The sequence below is a fragment of the Mesoplodon mirus genome, assembly GCF_964341445.2.
Source record: "Mesoplodon mirus genome assembly, chromosome: 9".
Classification (NCBI taxonomy): Eukaryota; Metazoa; Chordata; class Mammalia; order Artiodactyla; family Ziphiidae; genus Mesoplodon; species Mesoplodon mirus.
In genome coordinates, this window is record NC_138985.1 from 78,176,807 (window position 1) to 78,191,467 (window position 14,661).

The following is a 14,661-nucleotide window of genomic DNA, read 5'->3' on the forward strand; positions in this document are numbered from 1 at the left end:
TTTTTGTAGATTTCAGAGTTTATCTCCATTGAACACCCCTCCAAACTTATTATCAATCATGTAAGAGGTGAAAACGACCTTGAAAGGGAGCTTTGCTCTTAGAATTCTTTAGCTCCTGCCATAAAGGATGAGTCCAGGTCCTTGCCACACTACTGACTGTTACCTCTGTGAGAACCATTTCCTTAAAACACACTCAGAAGAGGAGTCCAGCCACTGTCACAGAGGGAAACTATCTCTTTCACAAATTTTAGGCCCAAATTAAGCTATTAAACAGTCTTCAACACAGCAGCTTTTTTCTTGGCTCACCACAGGATTGAGTCTTTCAAACTAATACCTTACACAGGAGCAAGTAGATTTTAAATCTAAATAGTCTACTATGAGCCACAGTTATTCTCTGTGTCATATCTACAAGAAGGAGTTAAGGACACTTTATTTAAAAGCATTTTTTTCTGTCTTTCATCAACCTTAGATTTCATAGACAGTATCTGTCAATGAATGACATGGAATATGGTTTATAAAGATCTGAGGCAATTAATGTTTCTTCAAAACCTTACCATTAACAATACTGTCAAGATTTTATGACAGAAGAATGGCCTTTAGTTAGATCAATCTCCATAATTAAATGGTATAAAACAAAGCTAAGTCTAACTTTCTGTCTCTTCTCATTTTTACTTTTTCAAAATGAAGATTTTAATGTTTTTAAATGACATGTGCCCACTAATAAAACCTTTAAGAAATGTAAAAATACTTTTGTGTCCAGGAGTCCCACTGGGTCCTGCTTGGTTTCAGTAAGGGCTCGGAGCCAGGCATTTTACATGCACTTATTCTCTCAGCAAAACTGAGTGCTAACTCTGACTCTGTTCTGAAGACAGGGAACAGGTTCAGAGAGGTCACTGGGGCTGAAGCCAGGTGGGATTTTGGGGGCACTCAGGATCCTTCTGATGGAGCTCTGCATTTGAAGCCTGGATGCAGGAATTTTCAGAAGAGAATGGTGTTGTGCGTGACAGCTGTTTGGCTTGACAGACAGACCCCTGAGTCACAAAGGACACTTTGATGTCACCCATGGATTTCCCCGTATGCTGCAACGACACATGGCATGGTGTCCTATTTTTCAGAGAGGAGATCTCAGAGGATTCTTCTCTTGCTGCCATTGCTGAGATTTTAGAGGCCACTGCTTTCAGGTAGACTGAAGCTGGGGGCGCCTTCAAGATGGCGAAGGAGTAAGACATGGAGATCACCTTCCTCCCCACAAATACATCAAAACTACATCTACACGTGGAACAACTCCTACAGAACACCTCTTGAATGCTGGCAGAAGACCTCAGACCTCCCAAAAGACGCCCTCAGGCGACCTACATGCAGAGGCGGGGCCAAATTCAAAGCTGAACCCCAGGAGCTGTGCGAACAAAGAAGAGAAAGGGAAATATCTCCCAGCAGCCTCAGGAGCAGCGGATTAAGTCTCCACAGTCAACTTGATGTACCCTGCATCTCTGGAATACCTGAATAGGCAATGAATCATCCCAAAATTGAGGCGGTGGACTTTGGGAGCAACTGTAGACTTGGAGTTTGCTTTCTGTATCTGTTTCTGGTTTTATGTTTATCTTAGTTTAGTATTTAGAGCTTATTATCACTGGTAGATTTCTTTACTGATTTGGCTGCTCTCGTCCTTTTTTAATTTTATATATAAATATAATTATTTTCATTTCCTTTTTCTCTTTTTGTGAGTGTATATGTGTATGTTTCTTTCTGTGATTCATCTCTATAGCATTGCTTTTGCCATTTGTCCTAGGGTTCTGACTGTCTGTTTTTTGTTTTTCTTTTAGTATAGGTTTTAGCACTTGTTATCATTGGAGGATTTGTTTTTTGGTATCGCTGCTCCCTTCGTTCTTTCTCCTTTTTTAATTACCTTTTTTATTTTTAATAATTTTTTTCTATTTTAATAACTTTATTTTATTTATTTTATTTATTTATTTATTTATTTATTTATTTCCCTCTCTCCCTCCCTTTTCTTCTGAGCTGTGCGGCTGATAGGGTCTTGGTGCTCTGGCTGGGTGTCAGGCCTCAGCCTCTGAGATGGAAGAGCCAAGTTGAAGACACTGGACCACCAGAGACCTCCCGGGCCCACATTATATCAATCGGCGAGACCTCTCGCAGACATCTCTGTCTCAACACTAAGACCCAGCTCCAGTCAACGACCACCAACTTACAGTGCTGGACGCCCTATGCCAAACAAATAGCAAGACAGGAACACAAAACCACCCATTAGTAGACAGGCTGCCTAAAATCATAATAAGTTCAGAGACACCCCAAAACACACCACCGGATGTGGTTCTGCCCACAAGTAAGACAAGACCCAGCCTTATCCACCTGAACACAGGCACCACTCCCCTCCACCAAGAAGCCTACACAACCCACTGAACCAACCTTAACCACTGGGAGCAGACACCAAAAACAACAGAAACTACGAACCTGCAGCCTGTGAAACGAAGACCTCAAACACAGTATGTTAAACAAAATGAGAAGACAGAGAAATACACAGCAGATGAAGAAGCAAGGTAAAAACCCATCAGACCAAACAAATGAAGAGGAAATAGGCAGTCTACCTGACAAAGAATTCAGAGTAATGATAGTAAAGATGATACAAATTCTTGGAAAGAGAATGGAGAAAATACAAGAAATGTTTAACAAGGACCTAGAAGAATGAAAGGGCAAACAAACAGTGATGAACAACACAATAAATGAAATTAAAAATTCTCTAGAAGGAATCAATAGCAGAATAACGGAGGCAGAAGAGCGGATAAGTGACCTGGACGACAGAATGGTGGAATTCACTGCTGTGGAACAGAATAAAGAAAAAAGAATGAAAAGAATTGAGGACAATCTCAGAGACCTCTGACACAACATTAAATGCACCAACATTTGAATTACAGGAGTACCAGAAGAAGTAGAGAAAAAAAAGGGACTGAGAAAATACTTGAAGAGATTATAGTTGAAAACTTCCCTAATATGGGTAAGGAAATATTCATTCAAGTCCAGGAAGTGCAGAGAGTCCCATATAGGATAAATCCAAGGAGAAACACCCCAAGACACATATTAATCAAACTATCAAAAATTAAATACAAAGAAAAAAAATTAAAAGCAGCGAGGGAAAAGCAACAATTAATATACAAGGGAATCCCCATAAGGTTAACAGCTGATCTTTCAGAGACAGTCTGCAAGCCTGAAGGGAGTGGCAGGACATATTTAGTGATGAAAGGAAAAAACCTACAACCAAGATTACCCACTAAGGATCTCATTCAGACTCGATGGAGAAATTAAAACCTTTAGAGATAAGCAAAAGCTAAGAGAATTCAGCACCATCAAACAAGCTTTACAACAAAAGCTAAAGGAACTTCTCTAGGCAGGAAACACAAGAAAAGGAAAAGACTTACAATAACAAACCCAAAACAATTAAGAAAATGGTAATAGGAACATACATATCGATAACTACACTAAATGTACATGGATTAAATGCTCCAATCAAAAGACAAGGACTGGCTGAATAGATACAAAAACAAGACCTGTACATATGCGGTCTGCAAGAGACCCACTACAGATCTAGGGACACATACAGACTGAAAGTAAGGGGATGGAAAAAGATATTCAATGCAAATGGAAATCAAAAGAAAGCTGGAATAGCAGATCTCATATGAGAAAAAATAGATTTTAAAATAAAGACTATTACAAGAGACAAAGAAGAACACTACATAATGATCAAGGGATCAATCGAAGAAGATATAAAAATTGTAAATATTTATGCACCCAATATAGAAGCATCTCAATACACAAGGCAAATGCTAACAACGATAAAAGGGGAAATCAACAGTAACACAATAATAGTAGGGAACTTTAACACCCCACTTTCACCAATGGACAGATCAACCAAAATGAAAATAAATAAGGAAACACAGCTTTAAATGATACATTAAACAAGATGGACTTAATTGATAATTATAGGACATTCCATCCAAAACAACAGAATGTACTTTTTTCTCAAGTACTCATGGAACATTCTCCAGGATAGATCATAGCTTGGGTCACAAATCAAGCCTTGGTAAATTTAAGAAAACTGAAGTCATATCAAGTATCTTTTCTGACCACAATGCTATGAGACTAGATATCAATCACAGGAAAAGAGCTGTAAAAAATACAAACACATGGCGGCTAAATAATACACTATTAAATAATCAAGAGATCATTGAAGAAATCAAAAAATACCTAGAAACAAATGACAATGAAAACATGATGACCCAAAACCTATGAGATGCAGTAAAATCAGTTCAAACAGGGCTGTTTATAGCAATACAGTCCTACCTCAAGAAACAAGAAACATCTCAAATAAACAACCTAACCTTACAACTAAAGCAATAGGAGAAAGAAGAACAAAAAACTCCCAAAGTTAGCAGAAGGAAAGAAATCATAAAGATCAGATCAGAAATAAATGAAAAAGAAATGAAGGAAACAATAGCAAAGATCAATAAAACCAAAAGCTGGTTCTTTGAGAAGATAAACAAAATTGATAAACCATTAGCCAGACTCATCTAGAAAAAAAGGGAGAAGACTCACATCAATAGAATTAGAAAGGAAAAAGGAGAAGTAACAACAGACACCACAAAAACACAAAGGATCATGAGAGATTACTACAAGAAACTATATGCCAATGAAATGAACAACCTGAAAGAAATGGACAAATTCTTAGAAAAGCACAACCTTCCAAGACTGTACCAGGAAGAAATAGAAAATATAAACAGACAAACCACAAGCACTGAAATTGAAACTGTGATTAAAAATCTTCCAGCAGGGGGCTTCCCTGGTGGCGCAGTGGTTGGGAGTCCGCCTGCCGATGCAGGGGGTGCGGGTTCGTGCCCCGGTCCGAGAGATCCCGCGTGCCGTGGATGGCTGGGCCTGTGCACCGTGGCCGCTGAGCCTGCGTGTCCAGAGCCTGTGCCCCGCAGCGGGAGAGGCCACAACAGTGAGAGGCCTGCGTATCGGAAAAAAAAAAAAAAATCTTCCAACAAACAAAAGCCCAGGACCAGATGGCTTCACAGGCAAATTCTCTCAAACATTTAGAGAAGAGCTGACACCTATCCTTCTCAAACTCTTCCAAAATATAGCAGAGGGAGGAACCCTTCAAAACTCATTCTACGAGGCCATCATCACCCTGATACCAAAACCAGACAAAGATGTCACAAACAAAGAAAACTACCTGCCAATATAACTGATGAATATAGATGCAAAAATCCTCAACAAAATACTAGCAAACAGAATCCAACAGTACATTAAAAGGATCATACACCATGATCAAGTGGTGTTTATCACAGGAATGCAAGGATCCTTCAATAAATGCAAATCAATCAATGTGATAAACCATATTAACAAGTTGAAGGAGAAAAAAAATATGATCATCTCAATAGATGCAGAAAAAGCTTTTGACAAAATTCAACACCCATTTTTGATAAAAACCCTCTAGAAAGTACTCATAGAGGGAACTTACCTCAACATAATAAAGGCCATATATGACAAACCCACAGCCAACATCGTTCTCAATGGTGAATAACTGAAACCATTTCCACTAAGATCAGGAACAAGAGAAGGTTGCCCACTCTCACCACTATTATTCAACATACTTTTGGAAGTTTTAACCACAGCAGTCAGAGAAGAAAAAGAAATAAAAGGAATCCAAATCAGAAAAGAAGTAAAACTGTCATTGTTTGCAGAAGACACGATACTATACATAGAGAATCCTAAAGATGCTACCAGAAAACTACTAGAGCTAATCAATGAATTTGGTAAAGTAGCAGGATACAAAATAAATGCACAGCAATCTCTTGCACTCCTATACACTAATGATGAAAAATCTGAAAGAGAAATTAAGGAAACACTCCCATTTACCATTGCAACAAAAAGAATAAAATACCTAGGAATAAGCCTTCCTAAAGAGACAAAAGACCTGTATGCAGAAAACTATAAGACACTGATGAAAGAAATTAAAGATGATACAAACAGATGGAGAAATATACCATGTTCTTGGATAGGAAGAATCAACACTGTGAAAATGACTATACTACCCAAAGAAATCTACAGATTCAATGGAATCCCTATCAAACTACAAATGGCATTTTTCACAGAACTAGAACAAAAAAATTGCACACTTTGTATGGAAACACAAAAGACCCCAAATAGCCAAACGATCTTGAGAAAGAAAAATGGAGCTGAAGGAATCAGACTCCCTGACTTCAGACTATACTATAAAGCTACAGTAAACAAGACAGTATGGTACTTGCACAGAAACAGAAATATAGATCAGTGGAACAGGATAGAAAGCCCAGAGATAATTGCACGCACATACAGTCACCTTATCTTTGACAAAGGAGGCAAGAATATACAATGGAGAAAAGACAGCCTCTTCAATAAGTGGTGCTGGGAAAACTGGACAGCTACATGTAAAAGAATGAAATTAGAACACTCCCTAACACCATACACAAAAATAAACTCAAAATGGATTAAAGACCTAAATGTAAGGCCAGAAACTATAAAACTCTTAGAGGAAAACATAGGCAGAACACTCTATGACATAAATCACAGCAAGATCCTTTTTGACCCAGTTCCTAGAGAAATGGAAATAAAAACAAAATAAACAAATGGGACCTAATGAAATTTAAAAGCTTTTGCACAGCAAAGGAAACCATAAACAAGATGAAAAGACAATCCTCAGAATGGGAGAAAATATTTGCAAAACGTAGCAACTGACAAAGGATTAATCTCCAAAATATACTAGCAGCTCATGCAGCTCAATATGAAAAAAACAAACAACCCAATCCAAAAACAGGCAGAAAACCTCAATAGACATTTCTCCAAAGATATACAGATTGCCAACAAACACATGAATGTATGCTCAACATCACTAATCATTAGAGAAATGCAAATCAAAACTACAATGAGGTATCACCTCACACCAGTCAGAATGTCCATCATCAAAAAATCTACAAACAGTAAATTCTGGAGAGGGTCTGGAGAAAACGGAACCCTCTTGCACTATTGGTGGGAATGTAAATTGATACAGCCACTGTGGAAAACAGTATGGAGGTTCCTTAAAAAACTAAAAATAGAACTACCATACGACCCAGCAATCCCACTACTGGGCATATACCCTGAGAAAACCATAATTCAAAAAGAGTCATGTACCACAATGTTCATTGCAGCTCTATTTACAATAGCCAGGACATGGAAGCAACCTAAGTGTCCATCGACAGATGAATGGATAAAGAAGATGTGGCACATATATACAATGGAATATTACTCAGCCATAAAAAGAAATGAAATTGAGTTATTTGTAAAGAGGTGGATGGACCTATAGACTGTCATACAGAGTAAAGTAAGTCAGAAAGAGAAAAACAAATACTGTATGCTAACACATACATATGGAATCTTAAAAAAAAATGGTTCTGAAGAACCTAGGGGCAGGACCGGAATAAAGACGCAGACATAGAATTGGACTTTAGGACACGGGGAGGGGGAAGGGTAAGCTGGGATGAAGTGAGATAGTGGCATGGACATATATACACTACCAAATGTAAAACAGATAGCTAGTGGGAAGCAGCTGCATAGCACAGGGAGATCAGCTCGGTGCTCTGTGACCACCTAGAGGGGTGGGATAGGGAGGGTGGGAGGGAGATGAAAGAGGGAGGGGATATGGGGATGTATGTATATGTATAGCTGATTCACTTTCTTATACAGCAGAAACTAACACACCATTGTAAAGCAATTATACTCCAATAAAGATGTAAAAAAAAAAAAAAACCTTTCATGTGAACCACTGAAAAGGAAGAAGAAAAAAGAAAGAAATGTAAAAATAAAGTCGTTGTTAATATTTTAGGACATCCTTCCAAGCATTTCTATGCACTTATATACATGTGGACATGCAGTTACATAATTTTATAAAAATGGTCTTACACTAAATGTATGCATATATAAAATGCTGTTATTAATATATTATAAACATTTTTCTATGCACACAAAAATTTCCACTAGACATTATTTCAATAACTATGCAGTATTTCATTCATTATATGGATATAACTAACTCATGTATCTAACCAGACCTATGTTATTGGTAATTTAGATTACTTTCAAGTTTTTCCATATTTTAAGGAGTCTGTATTGATCATAGTTGAATCATGTTTGCTTACCTTATCTGATTATTTTCTCCCAATAAATACCAAGATGTGGAATGGCTAAGCCAAAGGATATACACATTTAAAATACTGTATTGCCAACCTCTCCTCCAGAAAGACAATACTATTCACATTTCCTCTATGAATGCAAGAGAGTGTTCGTTTCCCTTTAACCTTTGCCAATTCTCAGTTTTAAAAGTCTTTACCAACCTAATAGGCCAAAAGATTTCCCATTCTTTATTTAACTTACATTTCTTTGATTTTTCATATATTTATTTTATATTCTTGCATTTATTATTTTTGAATAGCTTGTTTGTAGCATTTAGCAAATTTTTTCTTTTTTTTTTTTACTTACTTGTGATAGCTTTTGGTAAATTTGGAATAGTCCCCCTTTGTAAGCTGTGTTGCAACCATGTTTCAGTTTATCATGTGTTTTTTACCTTTGATTATGATGATTTTATCAATAAAAAGGTTTTAAACTTTATTTAGCCAAAGTTACACATTTTTTTGTACCTGATTTGTAACATTTGAGAGGCATCATTAGAAAGGCCCTCTTTACCTAAACTTTCTAAAAATGTTCACTCATAGTATGTAGGCTCTTACAGTTTTATTTTTTACATATAATCTGGAAATTGCTTTGGTTTAAGAAGCAAGGTAGTGATCCAGCTCTTTATTTTTCCCTCTAACACCCGCTGTGGTCATCTCAACACCACTTATTAAATGGGCTATTTTTTTTACCCAGTAATTTGAAATCCACTCGTCTCCCTAACTTTCTTTGTTTTTTTGCTCAATTTTTTTTTAATTAATAAATTCAAGGCTGCAATCATCAGGAGGCTGTGCTTCTTCCTGCCATGGCAGAGGAAGGATAAGCATTACGCTCATAATATGGTTTTATAATCATAACCTGCAAGTGGCCTTAAGCTGAAACTGAACTTCTTGGCTTAGTGTTATGAAAAAGAAAACCATGGCATCAACTAGACGAAAAACATAAGATGTTATGCTTGGCAGGTATTCCATACCTCTTTAAGCAACAATAACCCTAATCATAAGACAACTCAGCTACTTAGGGTTTTTCTGTGGAGCTAATGCTTCCTGATGGATCCACACAATGTAGGTCTGCCCCAAATTAGATGATCTACAGATACCATCCTTAGCCTCCTTTGTGATGGAGAAAGATCATTGGGAACACCTTTTGTTTAAATTGTTGATGCTCAAATAAATTTTCATAATGCTTTATGGATTGTAATTCTGGGTATTCAGTGAAAATTTGTGGAAGGGCTTGAGATGATTCAAAGCTCTACTTTTGAGAAAAATGGTTCTGCCAAAGGCATCACAACAGGCCCCTGGTAACGGAGTAGAATGATTGTGTGGGAATCAATACCAGTTGGACTCCTAAATCCTCACATGGAGAAGGAAGCTCTGCTACTTGTCTTCCTGGCATTTTAAGTGTATGGGTATCTCTAATTAGCAAGTAAGAATTTTGGTGTTATTCATACTAGTTTAGAGGAAATCAACCTGAACTTGACTGGGAACTTAGCACCTGCCCAAAAAACACCCTCTGACCCACAGGTGAGAGAGCCCACATGGTGAAATGCCATAAAGAAGTGATTTATTCTTCTAAATATTATTAGAAAGCTAATGATAACCTTAGATCTGCCTTTTCTGTGTGAAAATTTAATGGTATGCAGAGGCAAGATCACAAACATTCATATCAAGTACGATTTATGTCTTTTGGAAAACTGTAGCTGAAGACATTGGCTGTCATGTTACCCATATCACATAAAGGGGCCTCAGACCTAAAGGTGATATAAATAGATCATCTCAGGTGTCTAGTGCATTTAGCGCCTCTGTTTGCTTTAGTGGTTACTCTGCTTTAAAATATTTTTTCTTTGTATTTTAACACTGTGAGCTCCTTTAAGTCACTTTTTTTTTTTTTTTTTTTTGCGGTATGCGGGCCTCTCACTGCTGTGGCCTCTCCTGTTGCGGAGCACAGGCTCCGGACGCGCAGGCCCAGCAGCCATGGCTCACGGGCCCAGCCGCTCCGCAGCATGTGGGATCCTCCCAGACCGGGGCACAAACCCGTGTCCCCTGCATCGGCAGGCGGACTCTCAACCACTGCGCCACCAGGGAAGCCCTGAGTCACTTTTGAAGTCTAGAGAATGTACGTGTCAGAAATGGAGGGACATTAACTGTTTTGTTCGCCACTATATTCCCAGTCACTAGAAGAGGGCCTGCCCTGCGGTTTGTAGTCAATGTGTTGAACAAAGAACTAGAAAATAAACGATTCAAGAAATATACACATACATATACATACACAAACAAAAATGACCAGGTGTCTTGTGCAGGGACACCCATTTTACTAGCAATAATCCAAAGGTAAAGAAAGTTTTTGTTTGTAATCTCCTTCATTCATTCAGTATATCTTCACCACGCATCTGCCGCATGCCAGAACTTCTCTGACACAGTTGTTTCTCCTGAAGGGCTCCTATATCTACCAGAGTTAAATCAAGGGATCATCAGACAATCATGGGACAATGTAATGAGGACAATGGTAAGAGGTGTGTGCAGATATCCAGGGAACTCATGGGAGCTTTTCTTAGCCAGCTGGAAATCCAGGGAGTAGGGGGCTGGGGCATGGGAACCATTCTCCTGAATAAAGGTTCTGGCCAAGGTGCGCCTCTGTGGATGAGGAGGTGTCAGCTGCAGGGAGACAGGGGGAGGCAGGTGTACCAGGAGTGCCAGGTGGAGCAGGGGGAACCAGCAGGCAGGAGGTGAGGAACCGGAAAGAGCTGGATGTGGCTATGGCATCAGGTAGACGACCGGAAGTGGTGAGAGGTGAAGCAATAGGGAAGAGGCAGCCTGACACACGCTGAGAGCCTGAAATTTTCCCTCTTGGCAATGGGGAGCTTTTCAGTGGGTTTATATCAGAAAGGGGCCTGGTGAGATCTGCCCCTTAGATGGGTCGCCCTGGCTGGCTGGAAAATGGACTAGAGGGAGAAAAGGTGCAGGTCGGCAGGACTAGTTAGCCCAGGTGAGAGTTGACAAGAGCTTGGAATAGCATGTGCTTACAGAAATGGAGAAATGCAAAGGAGAAATATTTTGGAGAAGATCATGTACTTTAATTCTCTCTTTCATAGTTGCTAGTGTTTTTATTCTATACTTCATTATTACTGGTATTCTCTGATAACTTCTAAGGATCTCTTGTTTCGTGAGTTTTCTTTTTGTTGCCTCCTACACTATCCTTTATCCCAAATGTTTTTATGACAATTCTTGATGCAAAAAATAGAAAGTAACAACCACTAAAGTTGTCATGACAAAGAACAGCCATTTCTCTGCTTGCTTAGTGAGAGCAGCAGACAAGAAAAATGTAAAGCTGACCTTGCTAAATTTGCTTCTGGGGGTATACAGATCTTCAGATAAGAAAGCAGGTATTGGGAATATTTAAAAATTTATTTGTAAGGTTTATCTAATCCTATCACAGCAAGGGAAAGGACTTCAAGGTCACCCTATAGACTTATCCAAATACCTACACTTCAATTAAGATGAAAAAAATAAATCATCTTTAAAGTAGGTGTTAGAATATGAAAGAACATAGAGACAATATTCTCAAAAGACACTCTCCCTGTCAGCAATCTTCCAGAAGAGTATCTTTGCAGTCATTTTTTTCTCTTTTCCATAGTAAGGATAAGACAGTGAGCTAATAATTCAGCCCTGTTTTTCACAGCTGCCCCCAACATCTGACTGACGTTACCTTATGCACAATGAGCTCGTGAGTGCCATCTGGAAGAGTCCTACCATCTTCCTGCATCAGGGGGACGAAGGAGAAGCCAAACAACTTCTTCTCTCCTTTCTCCTTTGCTGTAGGGGAAAAAAAAATTAGTCAATTTTTTTGAATTAATTGAAGTATAGTTGATTTACAATGTTGTGTTAGTTTCAGGTGTACGGCAAAGTGATTCAGTAATATATATATATATTTTTTTTCAGATTCTTTTCCCTTATAGGTTATTACAAGATACTGAGTATAATTCTCTGTGAAAATTATTCAATTATTTAAGTGTATGCTTACACAACTGTGTTCAGATACATAGACTGTGACGATGCGTGATCATCAAGAAATATACCCCTGGACACACACACACGCCAGCTCCTTTTACACAATGAAGAGCAGCTTTTATGATGGGACCTCTATGTACAGTAGCCACCCTCTAACCCCATATTCCTGCCTTATAATTTGCAAGTTACATTCCTTGACTAATTTGCTTCATGGGATTCACTATCTGAAATTATGGTGTTTTTTTTTTTTAATTTGTGGATTTCCTGTTTCTTCTCCTCACAACCTACCCTCCACTCCTGAATGTAAGCCCCATGGAGGGCAGGATTCTTGTCTAATTAAGTTAATCTATGCTTGGTATCTCAAAGAATGCCAAGAACATAGTAGGTTCTCAATAAATGTACAGTAAACAAATGACGAGTGAATGAATTAATGTGAAATGCAATATTTTGCTTACTCCTCCTGGAAGGGGAGGCTCTCAGCTCTGCTTTGGTCCATGACAGAACTCTCCCTACAGCCACGTGTGTAAACACAGAGCCCTACGGAAGCCACCTCCTTGGAATAAGGTATGCTGAAAAACATAAACAGCATTCTATAGTTTGATAAGAGCTTACTGCAGTAGTATTCGGGAAGTTGGAAATGAGGCAATGAAGTTTTCAGATGCCTAATTGTGAATTTCAACAGCTAAACATGTCAAGGGTCATTGGCAATTGTTTATAGAGAAGGAAACTGAGATCTTACAATGTCAGGTAACCTGTTCTAGATCTCTTCAGTGTCACTGCAGTTCTTTCCACACACCTTCCTTTTCTCCAAAAATGGAGAAAGCATGGAAAGAACCTGGTTTGTTCAACTGCACCCTCTCCTTGTATTTAGACATGTAGAGAAGAGTTGCAGGGCTGGCAGCCATTATGGGCTGGATGGTTATTCTCTTCCACACAAGTGCATAAGTGGAGGTTATACTTGATAGAGAAGTCCAGCTTTGGGATGCAGTAAGACCCTCACTAGAGGTGTCAGATATGGTGATCCTGAGGATTAGACAAGAGGCTCTAGCAACAAACACATTGCTTCTGGCATTTAACCACAGGGATGTGGAACCCTGCACAGAGAGTAGTAATTCTGGCTAGCTTAGGCCCCTAGCATGAGGACATCCCTGAAAATGTGTAGTAATTCTGGCTGGCTAGCTTAGGCCCCTAGCATGAGGACATCCCTGAAAATGTGATTATAGCAACAGTTCTTCTACTTTTTAAATCATTGATTTCAACCCCAGAGGTAAACTGGGGAAATATCAATACTCTTTAAAGTTAAACAAAAGTCACAGCAAAGATCTCTGGGAAGAGATTTCTATGTCAATGAGCGTGCTGGGTATGGAACTTATGATTTAGGGGAGAAGACTTATTTACAAATAATTTTCTAAGTTGATTTGACTGTCATTTTGGTGTGGTTTTTGGTATTCAATTCAGAAAGATAAAAAGAATCCAAGATGCATAAAATTAGCAAAGATAAGGAACAAAGCAACAGTTTCCCCAAACTTGCCTTCTGCTATAAAATAAAAATAAATACCAAACAAAGTTTAAAGTGCATGGCCTTTTGTCCTGAGCTGTTAGATCAGGATTAATAAACTGAATGGACTGTTACATATAATATGCATAACACAATCCCCTTTTACTAATAAAAACCCTGAGTTCATGGATTCTACTTCCTAACTTTTCAACTCATTCTTTCTTGTACCTCAACTCCAACAATTCTGCCCCCTGGGACCCCCAGTTTATTGACTCATCCCTCCATCCCCTCCACTCCAACTTCCCATTTCTGTGGTCCATCATTCTAATCACTTCCTTGAAAATACCCTCAACCCCTCCCCCCTCCACACTTCCACTAATAACACTGCACCCTTGTAAAATCCAATTTGTGGCTCATTCCATGACTACACTAATCTAAGTTTAATTAATGTGCACTAACCACAAAAGCGCCCTGGGATAGGCAAACTTCCTACATTTACCTAATAAACTCACTCTTCTACTTTTCCAGACAAGAATTTCATCCATTCTCCTATCCTCTCAAGCCTCCAATACCTTGACACTTCCCTCACTTTCAGCTCATGTAGAGAGAATTCCCACATGCCCTAGCATCCACCTATTACCCACCTGCATCTGTCTTCCTGTACTAGGTGTGAACTGCTCTTACCCAAGGCGAATTCTTAATCTTGAGCACCGGGCCCCCTGCTCCTTCCCCAACTCAAGGACACTGCTCCTACAGCTGTCCCCACTCTTCTACACCAGTTTCTCCTCTCTACTGAATGATTTCTCTCTAACAAACATGCTTTAAATGCTCCAACTTAAAAAAGAACACCACCAAAAAACCAATTTCTGGTGACCCACTTTTTTTTTTATAGCTACT

At 38.8% G+C, this 14,661-nt stretch overlaps 1 protein-coding gene across 2 annotated transcripts in view; it reads right to left on the reverse strand.

The window, feature by feature from the left end:
- Positions 1-14,661, reverse strand: part of DOCK4 (dedicator of cytokinesis 4) — a 484,498-nt gene that overhangs the window by 155,217 nt on the left and 314,620 nt on the right. For both annotated transcript variants that reach the window (XM_082631603.1, XM_082631602.1), the window contains exon 16: positions 11,965-12,071. In XM_082631603.1, the coding sequence (XP_082487729.1) occupies positions 11,965-12,071 (107 nt within the window). The remainder of the gene's footprint in view (positions 1-11,964; positions 12,072-14,661) is intronic.